Raw genomic sequence first — 20,683 nt, 5'->3', positions numbered from 1 at the left:
TAACAAAAGACAAAAGTGTAAAATGGAGAGAAATATAGAACAAAGCATACTCTGCCACTCTTGTGGTCTTCCACAGCACACAATGATAATAAGAGGGTACTCAAAAGTATTATTCTTCAACGCATCAGCAAACAAAGCTGCAAAATCGTCCCAGAATGTGACCTTCACCATTTTCCTTGTATCATGAATAAACTAATATCAATTTCGGTTGTGAAAGATATTGTTTTGCATGTATGCCAACTATTATTGTCTTTTAAACATACCTTCCATCTGTAATAGTTATTTTGATTTGCCGTTGTTGGACTCCGAATCTGTTCTAAATGTCTTGCAGTTCAATTTTCCGTTCGTGCACAACTCCACTGATATCTGCATAACTCATAAGAAAAACTTAAAATATAATGCAACTGTTTTTTCTTTGAGATGGACTGTTGTAGAAATTTAGATGAGAATCTACCGGTTAAATAAGTAGTCTAAAATGCCAAGTCTTTAAGGTCGGCCAAATCATAAAAATCAAACGCAGCTTTGTCAACGGCTACCTCGTTCTCATCTAATTTGGTAATTTTGGTCTCACTTCCAAAAACAATTTGCCAATTTTTGCGTACTGGCCTGAACTTTTCATCTTGTTTGTAATCTTTGATGGTAAAGTTCTTGAAAAGGTATAGTTCTCCTATTTCTAATGTTGGCTCAAAGGTAGCAGCCAAGTTCCCAGGAACGAAAGCATGAACACGACATTTCTGATATATAAAAGAACATGTTTATCATTCAAAATAATTCATTAAACAATAAATGTTTTAATGAATTGCATGTTTTACCTTATGATCAACCAGCAATAGATTGAAGCTAGTAAAGACTTCTCCTTTCAAAGAAACTCCTCTCCATAAATTCATGACTCTAGCTGTAACCTTCCAGTCATATCTCAACTTGTTGACATCTTTGAAAGAATCATATTTTTTTTGAAGACATATTTTCTATTCTGTTTTGCTGATTAGGAATGCTACGAATGTATAGACTATGGGTTGTTTTTATAGAGTGAATAGTAGTATGTAACATGCAAACTTAATTCTTCAATGGCTTTGGTAGATGCTTAAACATTAAATGTCGCAGCTGTTCACATAATGCAGCAACTGAATAGGAATTAAAACATTCTACAGACATTTGTAGAAGTACAGCTAGAGATTGCATTCTTGTAGATATCAACTGTCCAAAACAGATTAAATGTTCACAGTTGCTAATTTAAGCAAAATGGAGAAGACACCATAAAAGGGAGCATTCCTGGCAATCCTGCAATAAGATACAATACAGCTGTGACAATTATATCAAACATAATATACAACAAAACTTAAAAGGACTCATTTTGGTACTTACAATATTAGGATTTCTTCAACTTAGTAGTAGGAGTTTCAACCAAGATTTCACATTTAACAGGCTTTTTGTTCTTGATACCTCGAGACTTGTTAGAGGACTTCTCAGTTGGTGGACTGCATGTTCGGGGTTCTTTCGGATTCCTGATTTCAACACATAATATCACGCATAAGGTTCATAAAACTAATTATGAAAGAATACACTAACGGTTACAGCATTTCTTAAGTTTTGTGATTCATAGAAACTCATAACTGACCGTTTCCATAGTATGGTCAACTGTTTCAGCAGTTTTCAACTCAGCAGGTTCATTTTCACCAAGATTCTTAAGTGGATTATCAAGCTTCTTTGCTTTGTACACTTTGGAAGTTTTCTTAACATTCAGAGCAGAAATGCTAACGGTTACAATATAATCCCTCTTCTCAAATTGTTTCAGCAAAGGAGGGAAAGTTAATCCGTCGATACCAACCTAAAAAATAATAAGAAAGAATCAGCTTTAATATTAAAAGTATAATCATGAATGCATTTGTATATTTATTGCATGAACCTGTGATTCATCATTCTCAATACCAAACACTTCTTTGCCAATGATACTTTGGATTTCGTCATCTGGCAGAATAATGGCTAGAATTCCAGATGCATCGGAGCAAACAGTTGTCAACCGAAACCTAGTACGGTTAATGGTTTTTTTACATTATACTCACTTCAGCAAAATTAATGGTTTTTTTACATTAGACTAACTTCAACAACATTACCTCTTGTCTGGCCATGGTATATTCCTCTTACACTCTGTGCATCTAAACCTACCCTCCACTTTATTAACTTCTTCACCACAACCAGGGCAACAATTTTCATACCAATTATATTGTTCCTCAACCTTTTTCACTTTAACGGCACACTGAACATCCTTCTGTTCAACATTAGAACAAAATTGTTAGCTTGTGCATATTAATCTGCAAATTGACATACCAAAAACTTAATCCATACCTCGATGTAGTTCTCAGTTAAGTTTTTTAATTTCATCAATGGTAAACATCTTAGACAACATTTGTTCTTCAGCAATCTTTCTTGTAAAACTAACAATGTAGTAAAAGTAGAATATTAGTTTATGCTGTTTTTCAGTAAGTTCAACATATGAGTAAACTGTATTAACAACTAAACATAATATGTCACCTCTCCTGAAATTCTTTAACACAGTAGTGCTTAGGATTAAGATAGAACCTTGTTGCAGGGTAGTTGGCCAAGTAAAGTTCACCTATATGATATTGGTTCCATGGAATCAGTTTTGTTATAGATAGTACTCAGCTTATTTGTAGACAAAGAGTTGTAAAACTGACCTTCATATTTATTAACTCTAGCAAAGGCTATAACAATAATAACCTCAGATTCTCCAACTGCTTTCATTGCTTTCTCAAAAACTTGGTGTGCTAGAAATTTAAATCGATCGCAAGCGCACAATCTCGTTATAGTAATTTATGATTCGTCCACAGAGATTAAAAATAATTTTCGCTAACCTTTAAATCTAACCTAGGCGAATTAGAACAATATTTGTGAAAGGAGTTTTGAATTTATCTAGTTTATCAACAAAGAAACAGTTTGAATTTAAATTAACTAATTAAAAGATCAAAAGTTAAACATTTAATTGATTAAAACTAAACTTCTAATTTGAATTAAAACTAATCACTAAGAAAAGAAATGTATGAATCACAACATTACTCGATTAAAACGCATATTCCTACTGCTGTAAACAACTCAAAAAATGAAAATAAAGTCAGCCAGAAAGATTCAGCCAACCAATCGCAGAAACGAAAACTAAAAAGCAAAACTAATAAGCTACTTGACTGATGACTCGATTACACCCAATAACTCAGCTATTAACAACCCAGAAAACAAAAACGCAGCAGCACATACAAACCCCAGCACAACTACTCTGCTAACAAACACAATAATCAGCGAACCACAAGACTAAAACCAAGAATTCGATTCAAAAACGAAAGCTGGAACTTGATTAAAAACGAACCCGGAACACAGTACTGCTACTAGACTCGACGCAGAACAGCACAGAACTCTAAACTCCGTAATTAGAAAAACAAAAGGGACTCGAACCCAGCTAGAAACAAACCAATCGCAGCTAACAACACTCAAAATTCGACGCAGACTCGATGCTACTCAGAATGCCAGCCATGACTCTACAACTCAGACCCAAAACACGCACTGTGACTCAGTGAACTCGCCGCGGAAACTCGACTAAACAAAACAAGCATGGCAACAGAATCAACGACAAACCCACACTTGACTCGGTGACTCAGCAAAAACAAGGCAAAAACGACTGACTCGGTGAGGTGACTCGAAAACTCAGACTAACAGTAATCAACGATCTGTGACTCGACACAATTAACCAACTCAGCTTAGCTACTACTCGCACAAATCAACACGCAGCAGAAGAACTCTCGACTCGGACAAACTCGAACAACAACCCATCAAAACAAAATCGAACTAATTCGCTAACTCGGACAGAACTTGGCAGGAAACGAACTCAAACAAGCACCCATTCGAATACTTCCAGCAAAAGAAGAAATCAAACACTAGTCTGCGGTTTTTTTTAAATCGAAAAGAAACAGAGTAAAAGAAAACAAGGGAGTGGGTTTTATGTTTAAAAACAGAGAAGAGAAAAGAATGAGTATTCGTTTGTTTCTAAAACCGAAGCAGAGGAATAGTAAACTGGAGTTGTTAATCGAGGTTTTTAATAACTAATTTTTTTTTTATTTTTATAATTACTAATTAGCAATTTGAGCAATACAACCAAGAACAGAAAATTTAAGGTTTTAAATCTAAACCCTAACACAAATTAATTTTGTGCTAGGACTTAGTTTCTTACTAAATCAAATCTATAATAAGAGATCTACACTAATCACAAGTTTAATGATTCTTCATTTCCCAAAAAGCTTAAAAAGCATGTGGTGGTACTTAGAAGAATCATTCAATTTGGAGAACATAAATTAGAAAGACAACACAAGATTAAACAAAAAGAGATTTGCATAGAAATTAAAAAAGTGTATACAAGCTTGGAAAGGAAATTGGGGCTAGCAAAATGTAAATCTATCTAAGATACTAACTATAGAAATGACTAGGTAGAAAAGGTGGGTAGGTGGCTAGGGTTACTAGGTTGCTAGGTTGGTGATTACAAGTAAAAGAAGAGGGGTATTTATAACTAAAGAATTAGGGTTCAGGGGTAGGGTGGCTCCATCTTGACCATCCATGTGCCTTGAGTGTTGGGAGAATTGTGGCCATCCATGTGTCCTTTACTTGCCAACTCTTTCTTTTCCCTTTTCTTCTTTTTCTTGCATTTTCTCTTCTTTCTTTATTTATCTACAATTTCCTGAAATAAAATAAATAAGCGATTAATACTACGAAAATAAACAAAAAAATAGGCACTTAAATATGCAAAAATATGGACTAATCAAACTTCCCCATACCTATCTTTTGCTCGTCCTCGAGTAAAAATCAAAAGAAAAGAAAATAAACTAAGCAAACTAGATGCGATTCCTAGGCTCCTTTTCGTAGGCGTGACGGGTGATTTTAGGTTCACCAACCCGTTAAACTCGTAGACGATCTCTACAAGAGGAGTTTTGTCTCCTAAGGGTTTACAGAAGATATACCCATAAAATCTTCGAGACATTCTAGCAAGTGTCTACTCGACTCTACTCTAATTTCGTTGGTGTTAACAAAAAGCGTTTTTAAGGAAAATACGACTCAAAGACTCTTCTACTAATAATCAAGATACAGTTGCCTCTAATCTACTTTCATCGACACAAAGATTTACAAGAAATCCAAGGAGTGTAAATAATTTAAGGCCTTTGATGGATCCTAATTGTCTAAGAACATTTTCTCTTTTTCAACCAATTTTGAACCGACCCAATCTCTATCGAAACAAATATCTAGCCAAACTTCACAAACTCTTATTCTTCTTCTTTTTTTCTTTCTTTTTTTTTTTTTTTTCCTTTTTCTTTTTTTTGCATTGACTTTATTTTGTCCGTTTTCTTAGGCAAACAATGTTACCCATGTAGCGAGCTTTAGGTCAGTGACTCCCAAACCAAACGGTTTTAGGGCACTAGGTTTTGAAATCCCCCGACGGACTTAATAACTCGAGTAACAAAGGCCACAAAACGGGACTAGCCAATCTACTTTTGCCCATTTATCTAAAGATTTTATCTATAAAGAACAATGGGTATTGAAGTAGTTATTCCTTCTTTCTTTTTTTTTCTATTTTTTTTTCTTTTTCTTTTCTTTTTTCTCTTTTTTTTTATTCGCAAAGGTTCGATTCGACATTGTTTCAACATGTGGGTTCTCTCTCAGGTATCGAATAATATCACTAGACAATCTCTCCATCAAAGGTCTCGTGCAAAAGTGTGTGCCATCTTGGAATTTAAAGTACAAATCGGTCGATATAAGTTTCAAAAAGACAACCTTACTCAACTACGTTCAAATTATCTAAAAGACACTACATATATATACTTTTTGAAAACATGCTAAACACCAACTACTCCTAAAGTTCGAGTGAGGGAGAGACAACTTAGCTAAAAGTATCTCTATTTTTGGATTTTTCTAATTTTTCATTTTTTAGGGTTTTCATTATTTTAGAATTACACTAAAGCCCTCCCCATACCTAAATCATGCATTGTCCTCAATGTATGCAAAAGAGAGAATTGAAATGAGAGAGTAAAGAGGAAAAATACCTGAATAGGAGATGAAGGGATTTTTATTAACTACTGAAACAACTTACATGATCAAGGTTCGATGAGGTGGATGACCTCTTCCTCCGAATCAACAGGCAATTCTAAAAATGGTTTAAGACGTTGACCATTAACTTTGAAAACATTACCATTTTTAGGATCCTGAATTTCAATAGCACCATGAGGAAAAACAACTTGAACAATGTAAGGACCGTCCCATCTAGAACGCAACTTTCCGGGAAACAAATGAAGCCTAGAGTTGTAGAGAAGAACTTTTTGGCCGGGAGAAAATGATTTTCTCAAAATAGTTTTATCATGGAAGGCCTTGGTTCTCTCTTTGTAAATTTTAGCATTTTCGTAGGCATCGTTTCTAAGTTCGTCCAACTCGGTCAATTGCAACTTCCGATGACTACCGGCGGTGGGTAAGTCGAAGTTCAATTCTCTAATGGCCCACATGGCTCTATGCTCTAGCTCAACCGGCAAATGGCAAGCTTTACCATACACGAGTCTATAAGGAGACATTCCTAAGACGGTCTTAAAGGCGGTCCGATAGGCCCATAAGGCGTCTATCAACTTGGTGGACCAATCCTTCCTATTTGAGTTGACCGTCTTTTCTAAGATTTGCTTAATTTGCCGGTTTGAGACCTCTACTTGGCCACTAGTTTGAGGATGATAAGGGGTAGCAAGCCTATGAGTGATGGAGTACTTCTTAAGAAGTGACTCGAATTGACGGTTCTTAAAATGAGTCCCTTGGTCACTAATGATAGCCCTAGGTGTTCCAAATCGAGAAAAGATATTCTCTTTAAGGAAGCGAAGGACAACTTTGTTGTCATTGGACCGAGTCGGGATGGCTTCTACCCATTTGGAGACGTAATCTACCGCGAGAAGGATGTAAAGGTTGCCAAACGAACTAGGAAATGGGCCCATGAAATCTATGCCCCACACATCAAACAGCTCTATAATAAGAATTGGGCTCATAGGCATCATGTTCCTCCTAGTGATTCTTCCTAGATGTTGACACCTACTACATGCAGAACAATACTTGGCGGCATCCTTAAACAAACTAGGCCAATAAAAACCGCATTGGAGGATTTTAGCGGCGGTCTTTTTCGCACTAAAATGACCTCCACATGCTTGATCGTGACAAAACGAGAGGATGCTATGAAACTCACTATTTGGGACACACCTCCTAATGATTTGATCGGGACAATGTTTAAAGAGATACGGGTCGTCCCAAAAGAAATGTTTCACTTGAGAAAAGAACTTGGCTTTATCATTTTTGGACCATGTCGAGGGAATATCACCGGTTGCTAAGTAATTGACTATGTCGGCGAACCAAGGAAGAGTGGAAATTGAGAGAAGGTGTTCGTCGGGAAATGACTCGCATAAGGGCAAGTCGTTAGTGGATTCAACCACTAATCGAGAGAGATGATCGGCAACGACATTCTCGCACCCTTTCTTATCCCTAATCTCTAAGTCAAACTCTTGGAGCAACAAAATCCATCTAATTAAGCGGGCTTTTGAGTCTTTTTTCGAGAAAAGGTACTTAAGAGCGGCATGGTCGGTGTAAACAATGATTTTGGACCCGATAAGATAAGAGCGAAATTTTTCTAAGGCAAAGACTACGGCTAGAAGTTCCTTCTCGGTGGTAGAGTAATTGAGTTGGGCATCATTTAAGGTCTTACTAGCGTAGTAAATGACATGTGGCCTCTTATCTATTCGTTGTCCTAAAACCGCTCCTATCGCATAATCGGATGCGTCACACATGAGCTCAAAAGGTTGACTCCAATCGGGAGACTTCATGATCGGGGCCGAAGTCAATTCTCTCTTAAGGTCTTCGAAGGAATGAACACACTCGCTTGTGAATTCGAATTTGACATCCTTAGCTAGAAGGTTGGTCAAAGGTCGGGCCTTTTTGCTAAAATCTTGGATGAATCTACGATAAAATCCCGCATGTCCAAGGAAAGAGCGAATTTCCTTAACGGACTTGGGAGGTGGGAGATTAGCTATTAGGTCGACCTTAGCCTTGTCTACTTCGATTCCTTTTTCAGAAATTTTATGTCCTAGAACGATTCCCTCCTTAACCATGAAATGACATTTCTCCCAATTTAACACTAAATCCGTTTCCTCACATCTTTTCAACACTCGATCTAAATTGTTAAGGCATTGGTGAAAAGATGGTCCAAAGATGGAAAAGTCATCTATGAAGACTTCTAGAAAGTCACCTATCATTTCCGAGAAAATGCTAGTCATACACCTTTGGAACGTGGATGGGCCCGTGGTTAGGCCGAAAGCTAGACGTCTATAAGCGAAGGTTCCAAAAGGGCAAGTGAAGGTGGTCTTTTCTTGGTCCTCGGGTGCAATCGGGATTTGAAAATATCCCGAGTAACCGTCTAAGAAGCAATAAAACGCGTGACCCGCTAACCTCTCTAGCATTTGATCGATGAAAGGCAAAGGAAAATGATCTTTCCTAGTGACGGCATTAAGCTTCCTAAAGTCTATACACATTCTCCAACCGGATTGGACACGTGTTGGAACTTGCTCATTGTTCTCATTGGTCACCAAAGTAATGCCCGACTTCTTAGGCACTACATGGACGGGACTCACCCACTTACTATCGGAAATGGGATATATGATCCCATTGTCTAAGCACTTAAGAATTTCTTTCTTAACTACCTCCATCATGGGAGGATTCAACCTCCTTTGAGGTTCTCTCACGGGCTTTGCATCTTCTACCAAATGAATCCTATGTTGGACAATCGCCGGGCTAATTCCTTTAATGTCCGAGATGCTCCACCCTATCGCTCCCTTATGCTTTCTAAGGATTCCTAAAAGTTCTGCCTCTTGTGACGTAGTCAAATTAGAGGCAATGATAACGGGATATGAGTCGTTAGGGCCTAGAAAAGCATACTTAAGAGTGTCGGGAAGAGGTTTGAGTTCTAATTCCGGCGGTTGTGACTCAACGGTTTTCTTAGGTAAAGGCAAAAGCTCGGGTTCAACAACACGCTCTTGACTTGTTGTAGGAATGGTGGATTCTAACATTTGGTTGACCTCATGTGTGTAGTTGGAAACATCCCAATCCTCTCCAAAATGTTTTAAGCAAAATTCAAGGGCATCTTTAGGATTCATGAGATCTTGATCAACTATTTCATCAATTAGATTAACGTCCATAGGTTGATCATAGAAATCATCGGATTGTTTCCCCACATGAAAGATGTTGAGATCGATTGTCATGTTACCAAATGTTAGCTTCATTAATCCATTTCTACAATTAATCAAAGCGTTGGATGTAGCTAAAAAGGGTCGTCCTAGGATAATGGGAATTTGATTCTTAGGGTTCCTAACCGGCTCGGTCTCTATGACGACAAAATCTACGGGAAACACGAAATCACCTACTTTAATTAGCACATCTTCGATCATTCCCTTAGGAATTTTCACGGATCGATCGGCTAATTGAAGTGTGACATTGGTTTGGCGGAGCTCCCCTAAACCTAAGGCTTGGTAGACAGAATATGGAAGGAGATTAACACTAGCCCCTAAATCAAGTAACGCCTTATCCACAAAAGTTTCTCCTATGACACATGAAATTGTAGGACAACCGGGGTCCTTGTATTTCACGGGAATTTGGTTTGAGAGAATCGAACTAATGTGAGAGGTAAGGAAAGCTTTCTTAGGGACATGGTTGGTTCTCTTATGGGTACATAACTCCTTTAGACACTTAGCATATGAGGGAATTTGTTGAATTGCATCTAAAAGGGGTATGTTGACCTTGACTTGCTTAAACACTTCCAAAATCTTCTCCATTTGAGCCGATTGCTTAGGTGAAATAAGTCTTTGTGGGTAAGGGACTCTCGGTTTATAGACTACTTCACTTTGCAACTCGGGTTCCGGGTTTGGGTCACTCGACTCCTCACGGGCTTTTGAACTCTCGGGTTTGTCATGTTTAATGGTAGTGCGGGGTGGACTTGGGTTAGAAGTCGAATCCCCTTTCTTACCAAGGTTCTCACCAACGTGGGTTTCAACTTGTTTACCCGACCTAAGAGAAATGACCGAATGCACATTATCCGGGGGTCTTTGATTAAGAGGAAATTTCGGGTTCACCTCGGGCTGGCTCGGGAATTTGTTCTTTTCTCGTTCACACAACGTGCTCGCTAATTGACTCAATTGGGACTCTAACTTAGAGACGGCTTGCACATTAGAATGCAAAAGTTGCCTATCTTGAGTTAAAGTTTGCATGAAGGTTTGTTGGGATTGGGTCAAGTTAGTTTGTGATTTCACTAAGGCCTCTATGCTCTTTTCTAAGGAATTGAGTCTCTTATCCGAATCATTAAATCCGGGAGGATTCACGGGAGCTTGACTCGGGTTTTGATAAGTAGGAAAAGAGTTAGGATTGGGCCTTTGGAAATTGGGTTGTGGAGTTTGAAAGTTTTGACCTTGGTTCCACGAGAAATTCGGGTGATTCTTCCACCCGGGGTTGTAAGTTGGTGCAAATGGGTCATTTCTAGGCTTAGGTTGAAACATCGCGTTCACTTGCTCAAAATCATGAGATTGTTGGATCTCGGGATGGGGAGCATTATAGTTCGAGAACATAGGCATAGATGAGGGGCCACTATGAGACTCTAAAGCTTCGAGTCTCTTAGTAAGGGTTGCTAATTTGGCATCGGTTGCCACATTGTTTCCTATCGAGTGCAAACCCCTAGAGCTAGACGCCTCGATTGACTTTTTAGGTTCCCTAGTAGACTCCCATAACATTGTTTTCTCGGCTAGGTCCTCGAAAAATTCCCACCCTTGATCCTCATCTTTCTCCATGAATTTGCCTTGGCACATAGATTCTAACAAAGCGGTTGTTTGACTATCTAAGGCCTCGTACACAATCTTACAAAGTCTCCATTTCTCTATTCCATGGTGGGGGCATTGTGATAAAAGATTTTTGAAACGATCAAAGAATTTCCAAAAAGACTCATTTTCCCTTTGATGGAATTGATTTATTTCATTTGTAATTCGAGTCGTTTTGTGGTTTGGAAAATACTTTTTAAGAAACATTACCACAAAGCCCTCCCAAGTGGAAATAGAATTGACGGGAAGACTATACAACCATTTTTTAGCATTTTCTTTTAAAGCAAAGTTGATAAGTCTAAGCCGAATGGAATCTTCGCTCAATTGTTGGAGTTTTTGCAAACCGCAAACCTCCTCAAATTCTTGAATAAAGAGATATGGATCCTCACCATCACTCCCTAAAAATTTAGGCAACATGCTAATGTGATGTGCCTTAATCTCGAAATTATTCCCATTAACGGGAGGAAGGGTGATGCACGATGGTTGAGCAGAACGGGACGGGTAACAGCGGTCTTTAAGAGACAACGCCATGTTTACTATCGGTTCGCTAGCTTCTATGGGTTCGGAGTCCGAAGAGGACGAAGAAGGAATTTCGATGATCGGTCTAACTAATCTAGACGATTCGCTCCTAACCCAAGTAGTTCGCATAAACTAGATAGTAAACACGTAGCAAATAAGTGCGAAGAAATAAAGCAAACAAAAGAAAGGGTGTAAAAGTGAAAGAAAAACTTAATTCTAGGGTTCCCTAATAAAAAATGAACTAGACCTTGCTCCTAACGTTAAGGACCACCAAAAACTCGATAAATCCAAAATTATTCGGACCGGTCTGGCCAGTTTGGAGCAGGCATTGCCAAGAGGCCAATCTCCGCGCTTAGACACCAAACCTTAATCGGCCAGGTAAGCTTTCGCTTGCCTAGACACCGAAAAGTCGGAATAATTCAAGATTACCTCGTCTTTTAGGTACCTTCCTAGTTGAGCGCGAAATCCTAGGGGCTAACGTCTAATTCAATTTTATTAAAGGAAGGGTATGCAAAATGAAGAATTAAGTCGTTGTGGGCCAAGGAAAGAGTGATGAAATCCCTTCCCTTATCTTATGATTGGGTTTTGCCCTTAAGATTTATTTAAAATGATGCACCACACAACGAGATAATTAAAGCGGTAAACAACTATGGATGCTTAAACTACGTGTCCTAATCTAGAGAAAAGAAAGAAATTAACGCACCTTAGGGTCCTCCAGCGATCACCACAAATAGGTACGAAAATTTAAAAAAACAAAAATTAAAATTCTAAATGATGTGCCCTAAGTGTAAAAAATGCATGATGCAACACATATTTAATTCTAACTACTATTTTTGGATTTTAAATTTTTAATTTTTTTGTGATTTTCAATTTTCAAATTTGTTTGTGATTTTCTAAATAAAGACGAAAAAAGTGAGTGGAGAGATACGAGATACCAAAGCAAGCTTCCAAATCCGAGCAAAATTTGTTCACTTTACTCCATGAATCCCGACTATTCCTCCTCGAAATAAAGAACAAAAAAATAGTGAGAAAACAAGCTAATCCGAAAGATTAAAAATAAAGGAGCGAAAAATTAATTTTAATCCCCGGCAGCGGCGCCAAAAACTTGGTGTGCTAGAAATTTAAATCGATCGCAAGCGCACAATCTCGTTATAGTAATTTATGATTCGTCCACAGAGATTAAAAATAATTTTCGCTAACCTTTAAATCTAACCTAGGCGAATTAGAACAATATTTGTGAAAGGAGTTTTGAATTTATCTAGTTTATCAACAAAGAAACAGTTTGAATTTAAATTAACTAATTAAAAGATCAAAAGTTAAACATTTAATTGATTAAAACTAAACTTCTAATTTGAATTAAAACTAATCACTAAGAAAAGAAATGTATGAATCACAACATTACTCGATTAAAACGCATATTCCTACTGCTGTAAACAACTCAAAAAATGAAAATAAAGTCAGCCAGAAAGATTCAGCCAACCAATCGCAGAAACGAAAACTAAAAAGCAAAACTAATAAGCTACTTGACTGATGACTCGATTACACCCAATAACTCAGCTATTAACAACCCAGAAAACAAAAACGCAGCAGCACATACAAACCCCAGCACAACTACTCTGCTAACAAACACAATAATCAGCGAACCACAAGACTAAAACCAAGAATTCGATTCAAAAACGAAAGCTGGAACTTGATTAAAAACGAACCCGGAACACAGTACTGCTACTAGACTCGACGCAGAACAGCACAGAACTCTAAACTCCGTAATTAGAAAAACAAAAGGGACTCGAACCCAGCTAGAAACAAACCAATCGCAGCTAACAACACTCAAAATTCGACGCAGACTCGATGCTACTCAGAATGCCAGCCATGACTCTACAACTCAGACCCAAAACACGCACTGTGACTCAGTGAACTCGCCGCGGAAACTCGACTAAACAAAACAAGCATGGCAACAGAATCAACGACAAACCCACACTTGACTCGGTGACTCAGCAAAAACAAGGCAAAAACGACTGACTCGGTGAGGTGACTCGAAAACTCAGACTAACAGTAATCAACGATCTGTGACTCGACACAATTAACCAACTCAGCTTAGCTACTACTCGCACAAATCAACACGCAGCAGAAGAACTCTCGACTCGGACAAACTCGAACAACAACCCATCAAAACAAAATCGAACTAATTCGCTAACTCGGACAGAACTTGGCAGGAAACGAACTCAAACAAGCACCCATTCGAATACTTCCAGCAAAAGAAGAAATCAAACACTAGTCTGCGGTTTTTTTTAAATCGAAAAGAAACAGAGTAAAAGAAAACAAGGGAGTGGGTTTTATGTTTAAAAACAGAGAAGAGAAAAGAATGAGTATTCGTTTGTTTCTAAAACCGAAGCAGAGGAATAGTAAACTGGAGTTGTTAATCGAGGTTTTTAATAACTAATTTTTTTTTTATTTTTATAATTACTAATTAGCAATTTGAGCAATACAACCAAGAACAGAAAATTTAAGGTTTTAAATCTAAACCCTAACACAAATTAATTTTGTGCTAGGACTTAGTTTCTTACTAAATCAAATCTATAATAAGAGATCTACACTAATCACAAGTTTAATGATTCTTCATTTCCCAAAAAGCTTAAAAAGCATGTGGTGGTACTTAGAAGAATCATTCAATTTGGAGAACATAAATTAGAAAGACAACACAAGATTAAACAAAAAGAGATTTGCATAGAAATTAAAAAAGTGTATACAAGCTTGGAAAGGAAATTGGGGCTAGCAAAATGTAAATCTATCTAAGATACTAACTATAGAAATGACTAGGTAGAAAAGGTGGGTAGGTGGCTAGGGTTACTAGGTTGCTAGGTTGGTGATTACAAGTAAAAGAAGAGGGGTATTTATAACTAAAGAATTAGGGTTCAGGGGTAGGGTGGCTCCATCTTGACCATCCATGTGCCTTGAGTGTTGGGAGAATTGTGGCCATCCATGTGTCCTTTACTTGCCAACTCTTTCTTTTCCCTTTTCTTCTTTTTCTTGCATTTTCTCTTCTTTCTTTATTTATCTACAATTTCCTGAAATAAAATAAATAAGCGATTAATACTACGAAAATAAACAAAAAAATAGGCACTTAAATATGCAAAAATATGGACTAATCACTTTCACCAAATTGGTTGAAAAATGTCACACTCATCTGAGAATTATTTAATTGATGGCATATATCAGTATATACATAAAAACAGCATTACAATAGTTTTCTCAGCACTTAAAGATGGGTTCAATATAGTACCTCCCATCAAATATTTTAAATTTCACATTTGTTTTTTTGTTGTCCTCCTTTGAAACATAAGTTGAAACACCAGATTGTTCTACCTTGCCAATGACATCTACAGTAAACAAACAATGAGAAGTAAATAATAAAATAATTCATTAGGTAGGTAATATATTAATGAGATAGGTATTACCAACTAAGAAATAACTGTCAGTGTAAATCTTCTCCAATTCTTGCAAAGGAAAGATATCAAATGCATAAGATGGGATTCTGCACAGCTCATAAGTCAGCTTCTTAAGATTAGTTTGGTAGTCAAAGAATATGTGTTTCTCATTCCTAACTACTCTGTTTAGTTCCTTCCCTTCATATTTCTTGACCTTAAAGTTGGAGATATTGTAGACATCGCCTTCCTTTATTCTGCCTTCAAACTTATCACTCAATTTGTCCATAATAAAAGCATGAATTCGACAACCCTGACCAAGGAAACATCATAAGAGTAGTCTGGAAAATAGGTGAACCTCATTAATGGTTAGCAGGTAGCTATAAAGAAAGAAATAATAATACCTGTATATCTGTCAAGACCATATTGTATCCTCTGAATTCGTTGGTGGTACGGTTAATACTTTTCCATATTGCTTGAACTCTTACTGAAATCGACCACTCGCTACGCTCAGGACCAATTTGAAGCAAGCTATGATATTGGTTAAACATATCTCTCAGCTGTAAAAAATGGCCTTGCTAGTGCTGAGATTGGATCTGGTCCTTTTGGAAACTTATGTTGAAGATAATATGTGTAGATCTGAATGTGTGGATGAAAACTAAAGCAAAAAGATAGGGTAGACGCGGAGGATAAGTGGGCCACTATGAATACTGTAAAAAATTCATTTTCCTCTGTTCATCTGTAATCATAGGTCTGCTTTTTGTTTGTATTAGAAACTAAAACTGTATTTTCATTTTATCATAAATTAGTAAAATCTAAGTTGTCTTTAATCAGTAAAATTAATCTCAGCATGCAACATTGTATTTTGATCTAGCAAATAAGAGGAGCACTGGGTTTTGCTGATGAGAACAAATATATTCGATAAAGAAATCAACCATATGAGACATGTTCATCAGTTTGATACAAAAAACTAAGCAACAAAAAGACTGACCAATCTTTTATAATTTGCAATCTCATAATCTCCTTAATCTTAAAGATTATGCAGATGGCAAGTTAAAAAAAAAATTCCTTGTAAACAACATTTTTAGTTACATTTGTTGGTGAGCCATTGCTAGAGTTTATGAAAATTTTAAGACCACCGGGAGAAGTAACTCTACTCACAGCCACATAGTATTGGCCATGAGTAAAAACGAGGTTTGGCAAAAATAAACCCACTCTAGTAAGCGACTGGCCTTGTGACTTGCTGATAGTCATAGAATAACAGATCTGAAGCGGCATCTGTTTCCTTATGAGCTTGAAAGGCAGTTTGGTATCAGTCGCGGATAACTCCATTCTAGGAATGAAGTGTCTTGAACCAACGAAAGCTTCACAGATGACCTCGCATTCAACACAATTTCGCAAACACTTTGTCACCACCATTCTGGTACCATTACATAGCCCAAGAGTTTGATTGAGATTGCGCATTAACATGACAGCAACACCAACTTTGAGTTTCAAATCATGAGCAGGAAGTCTAGAGATGTTGAAAGCGTTCAAATACTCAGGTGGAAAAGCAAACCCCAAATCAGATGCAGTACCACCATAGTCTTCAGCTCGATCCACACTAAAATAGGTGTTGTGTTCACCAGGCAGGTTTTCAACAATTTGAGAATTCAAATGCCCAAATACCTGGTTTGTAGGAGTCAGTATAGCTCTTTCACTTATATAGCTAGGTGACATGTAATTTTCCATCAAGTCTGGATAAGTCCACTCTATCATGTTCTCAACAGAATTCTATACATCAGGATCACAAAAGTTGATAGGTAAAACAATGTCATCTTCTTCATAGGTTATATCAGATTGTGGAGGAGGTTTGAGAGTACCGTTACCTATTTTCAACACCCATTCAGCAAATTACTGCAATTCTTCAACCTCCTCTGCAGTGCTTCCTTGATTCAGTCTCATATTTCGATGAAGGATAAAAATTTTGGCATAACACCACAACAATGATTGCGTGATGCATGCTGAGACAATGTCACCACGAGAGGCATAACTTATGACTGGGAGGATCTGACGAAAGTCACCGCCTAAGAGAACTGTAATCCCTCCAAATGGCATTTGGTATCTGTTTGGATCAACAGATTTCATTATATCTCGTAAAGAACGATCGAGACATTCAAATGCGTACCTATGTTGCATAGGTGTTTCATCCCATATGATTAGACTTGTATTTCTAATCAGCTCAGCTATATCAGAATCATGAACTATAGCACATGAGGAATAGTCATCAAGCATTATAGGAATTTTGAGGCGGGAATGTGCAGTGCGACCGCCTGGCATTAGGGTGGAAGCAATTCTAGATGAAGCCACCGGTAAAACGATTTTGATAAGTGACCGGAGCTTGTAAATCAATGTCTTCCGAACGTAAGTTTTACCATATCCTCCGGAGCCATATACAAAAAAAAGACCTCTTTCCTTCTTCTCCACAGAGCTGAGAACAACATTGTAAACCTCCAACTGTTCAGGATTGCAATGTTGATATAGCCTTTCAAATTCAGTTGCCATCTCTTCAAGATTGTAACTTGTTTCCTCCACAACCAAATTATTCTGACCAGTTTGTAGGTATTCTGGAGGAGGCTGTGGCAATTGAGTAAAATGTTTGACAAATTTACCAATCGATCTGAGCAACTTATCAATTTCTGCAATAAATCAAAGTCTTTAAAAAATATTGCCATGATCCAGAAATTATATGCAATAAAATCTACTCAGTATACTATACAGCTTGTGGTAAACGAATGAACTGAGTTGTAATAATGAAATTATGAACAACTGGAATCAAAAAACTGAATTCTTCATTGTGAGATGTATGAATGTAAAATACCTGCAAGTACATAGAATTGTAGCTGCTTCTCCGAAATCTTGGTAGGTTCCTCGCCAAACAAATTCCTATGTTGGAGCAAGATGTCATCGGCCATGGACTTCCATTGTCGTTGCCAAAGATTAAGGAGGTCAGTAACTTGACAATTGACAATGATATGGACAAAGAGCTGTCTGATTTGAGGAGGAAGCCCAGATTTAGCATAGTCTTCTATTACCTCATGCCACTCTTTGTCATCGTCCAATAAACCAAGAGTTACACATGCTTCTTTGAAGGTCTTGTAGCATCTCTTATTGATAGTCTTCAAATGATTGAAGGAGGTGGGGCCACACACCTTTGTTAGCAAGAGACGAAGGTACCAAATCTCACCAGCACTATGATATGTATACAACAATCTCCCAATTTGACTTCCTTTTTTCCTCATTGTCCATATCATATCTACTTCATTCCATACGTAATGCTCTGGAATTTGATCATATGTATACTTTCTTGCAGATGGATCTGTTTGGTTAAGTAGAAAGAAAGCTTCCAACTGGGAACGTTTGTGCCTATTCCTCCTAGCAACTTTCTCTAATGTTTCATTTTCTGTAAATGTACAGGTACGTTCCCCAGGCAGGTGGAATGAAAGACGATGCACGGATATGGACCGGTAGTGTTTTGGATATCCAAAAACGCGGTAAGCTGCATCACATGCACAAATATACCGACCATCAAAGTAAGCATTAATCTCATCAACTAGTTGATCAGCACCAACCGCTACATTACCATTCTCGGAAGAAATTTCAACCGTCTCACGATCATGTCCTTTTAGGCAATATTTGAATAAATATTTTAAGCTCCTAGCATGACAACAGATTTCTACATTCATGTGACACTGATACTTTACTAACAGATCTCGGTTATATGGAACAACCCATCTGTTGTCAAGAAAAAATTTACCTTTCTTGACATTTATTCCAGTGTTCCTTCGTTTGTATATTGGAAAACCAGATTGATCAAAGATGGTGGTGGCATTATACCTGCATTACAGTTAAGGAAATCAGCTCCCACATTTTAGAATGATGGTTTTATAATTGCAAGTAGAGAAGATTTTGTAACTTACTTCTTAGGGAAATGCTTTGTACATTTAAAATCTTTCATGCAAGCACATTTTGGGTTCTGCAGTCCACATGGTCCATGAATCATGAATCTGCTGGCAGCATTGAAGCCTCCGGGATCTTTCAGGGGATCTGGAATCTCAGCAGAGACATAGTTGTCGACATTGGCACTCAAGTTCTTCTTCGAATCTGAATTAAGCCAAATTAGCATATGTACATGCGGTAGGCCACGTTTTTGGAACTCCACTACATACATAACTAAAAAATTACAAATATGTCAGTGGTCGGCAAAAAGGAATAAAAAAAATTGATGAAACCAGAATCTTAATTAATACATTATTTAAATTGTACCTCCTAGGCAGGTACCACAATAATTCTTCTTTTTAATTTCATCTGCAATTTGTTGTAGCTTCTGGTGAAAAACTCTTGCAATTATATCAGGAGAGTTTTGTGGAGAGCAACCAGGTAGATGCTTCATCATTTGTAAGATTTCATCCCATAAAGCATTGCAAGTCATTGTGAGGAAAACATCTGGATGACCAATGACACGACACACAGCTAGCGCGTCTTGAAAATTCTGCTGCATATAACGCCTGGATCCCAAGAAATTTGCTGGTAAAATGAAGCCTTTACCAACATTTGCAGTATCAGTATTTCCTTTCTGAAGTTTCTTTGAAATATTCGTATACAAATCACTACGCGGAATCTTTTGATGAGTACGTAGCCACCACAAACGCGCCTGCTCTACAGTAGAGAAAGCATCTACAACATATTGTTGGAACAAACGCCCACCCAAACGAACTGTAAGACTTGTATCCCATAAATTGATTTCATTATGTTGTCAAACAAAAAAAAAGGATTGAAATACATAACCAGAGAGTAATAATTGGCATTACCATCATTTTTTCGAACTTGTAGTTTGTAAGAGTAGTACTCTTCCATTGTAATCCTTTTCCTCTTTTTCTTGTTCTGGTTGTCAGGATCAACATATGGAATTTCATCATGGTAACCATCTTCACCCATGGGAAACAGTAGTGGATATTGTAGAGCCATGAGTGAGGAATGTACGGAGCAGATACGTTCAAACTCTTTTACATCAGGATCAATATTAGTCTTCTCAATAATAATATCTCTTTCACCAACAGTAGTGTTTATATCTCCAACGAGAAAAGCAGCTACCTCATCTGATGGGCCGATATGATTCTCACGGCCACTCTTCGAACGACAGACTTTCATTTTGATTCTCAAATTCCTTATTGGCTGCTCTTTGAAACGATCCCTGGCCTGTCTAAACTTTCTAACCAGCAGATTACTTTCGTCTAACATCCTTATCAAACCTTCGACAATTTCTGAATCTACAGGCTCTCCATCATCAACTTTGACCCATTTCATCCTATTTTGCACCTCATGCTCAGTGTCATATATATAAACTTGACAGAATTTGGGATCTTTACCATCATCAGGAATAAGTGTACCAAAAACATGGTGATTTTGACCATTGAGACGATAAACATACGGAGCTCTTCCACGATTAATAGAGTAATCAACTTTTCCACCGGTAGAAGTAAAGGAAAACATTGCATTGTATAGACGGATATTCTACTTAAAATGCTTGGACTTGTTTTTATCAGTGTACAAATGCATGAGGTAATCAGGAATGGGTGGGGTCACTGGTAGTTTAATGGTACCGTGTCCACAACATGTGCTAAACTTTGGAATATCCTTCGTAACATTTTTATTCACCCTCTCCTCTTTCCACATAATGGAATGACATTTGTTACAACAAGCAGTTGGAGGTCATAAAGAGGCATAGCCATTGGGCACTGGGAAAAATATATATGCCTAAATTAGATATTCTTA

General features: G+C 37.5%; 1 protein-coding gene across 1 annotated transcript; it reads right to left on the bottom strand.

Moving 5' to 3' along the window:
* Positions 1 to 470: 470 nt before the first annotated feature.
* Positions 471 to 20,401, bottom strand: LOC108225845 (uncharacterized). The gene is made up of 14 exons (XM_017400799.2): positions 19,720 to 20,401; positions 19,175 to 19,624; positions 18,829 to 19,081; positions 17,730 to 18,745; positions 16,781 to 17,547; positions 15,962 to 16,642; positions 15,274 to 15,429; positions 14,903 to 15,182; positions 14,728 to 14,824; positions 3,217 to 3,289; positions 2,115 to 2,269; positions 1,907 to 2,027; positions 1,619 to 1,828; positions 471 to 734 (listed from the first exon to the last, which is right to left on the bottom strand). Exons 1-14 carry the CDS (start codon positions 20,399 to 20,401, stop codon positions 471 to 473), a joined length of 5,205 nt encoding a protein of 1,734 aa, XP_017256288.2.
* Positions 20,402 to 20,683: the final 282 nt, after the last annotated feature.

The sequence above is a fragment of the Daucus carota genome, chromosome 6 (genome assembly GCF_001625215.2).
Source record: "Daucus carota subsp. sativus chromosome 6, DH1 v3.0, whole genome shotgun sequence".
NCBI classification, from domain to species: domain Eukaryota; kingdom Viridiplantae; phylum Streptophyta; class Magnoliopsida; order Apiales; family Apiaceae; genus Daucus; species Daucus carota.
Note: the sequence above shows the minus strand (reverse complement) of the source record. Positions and strands in the feature narration are given on the sequence as shown.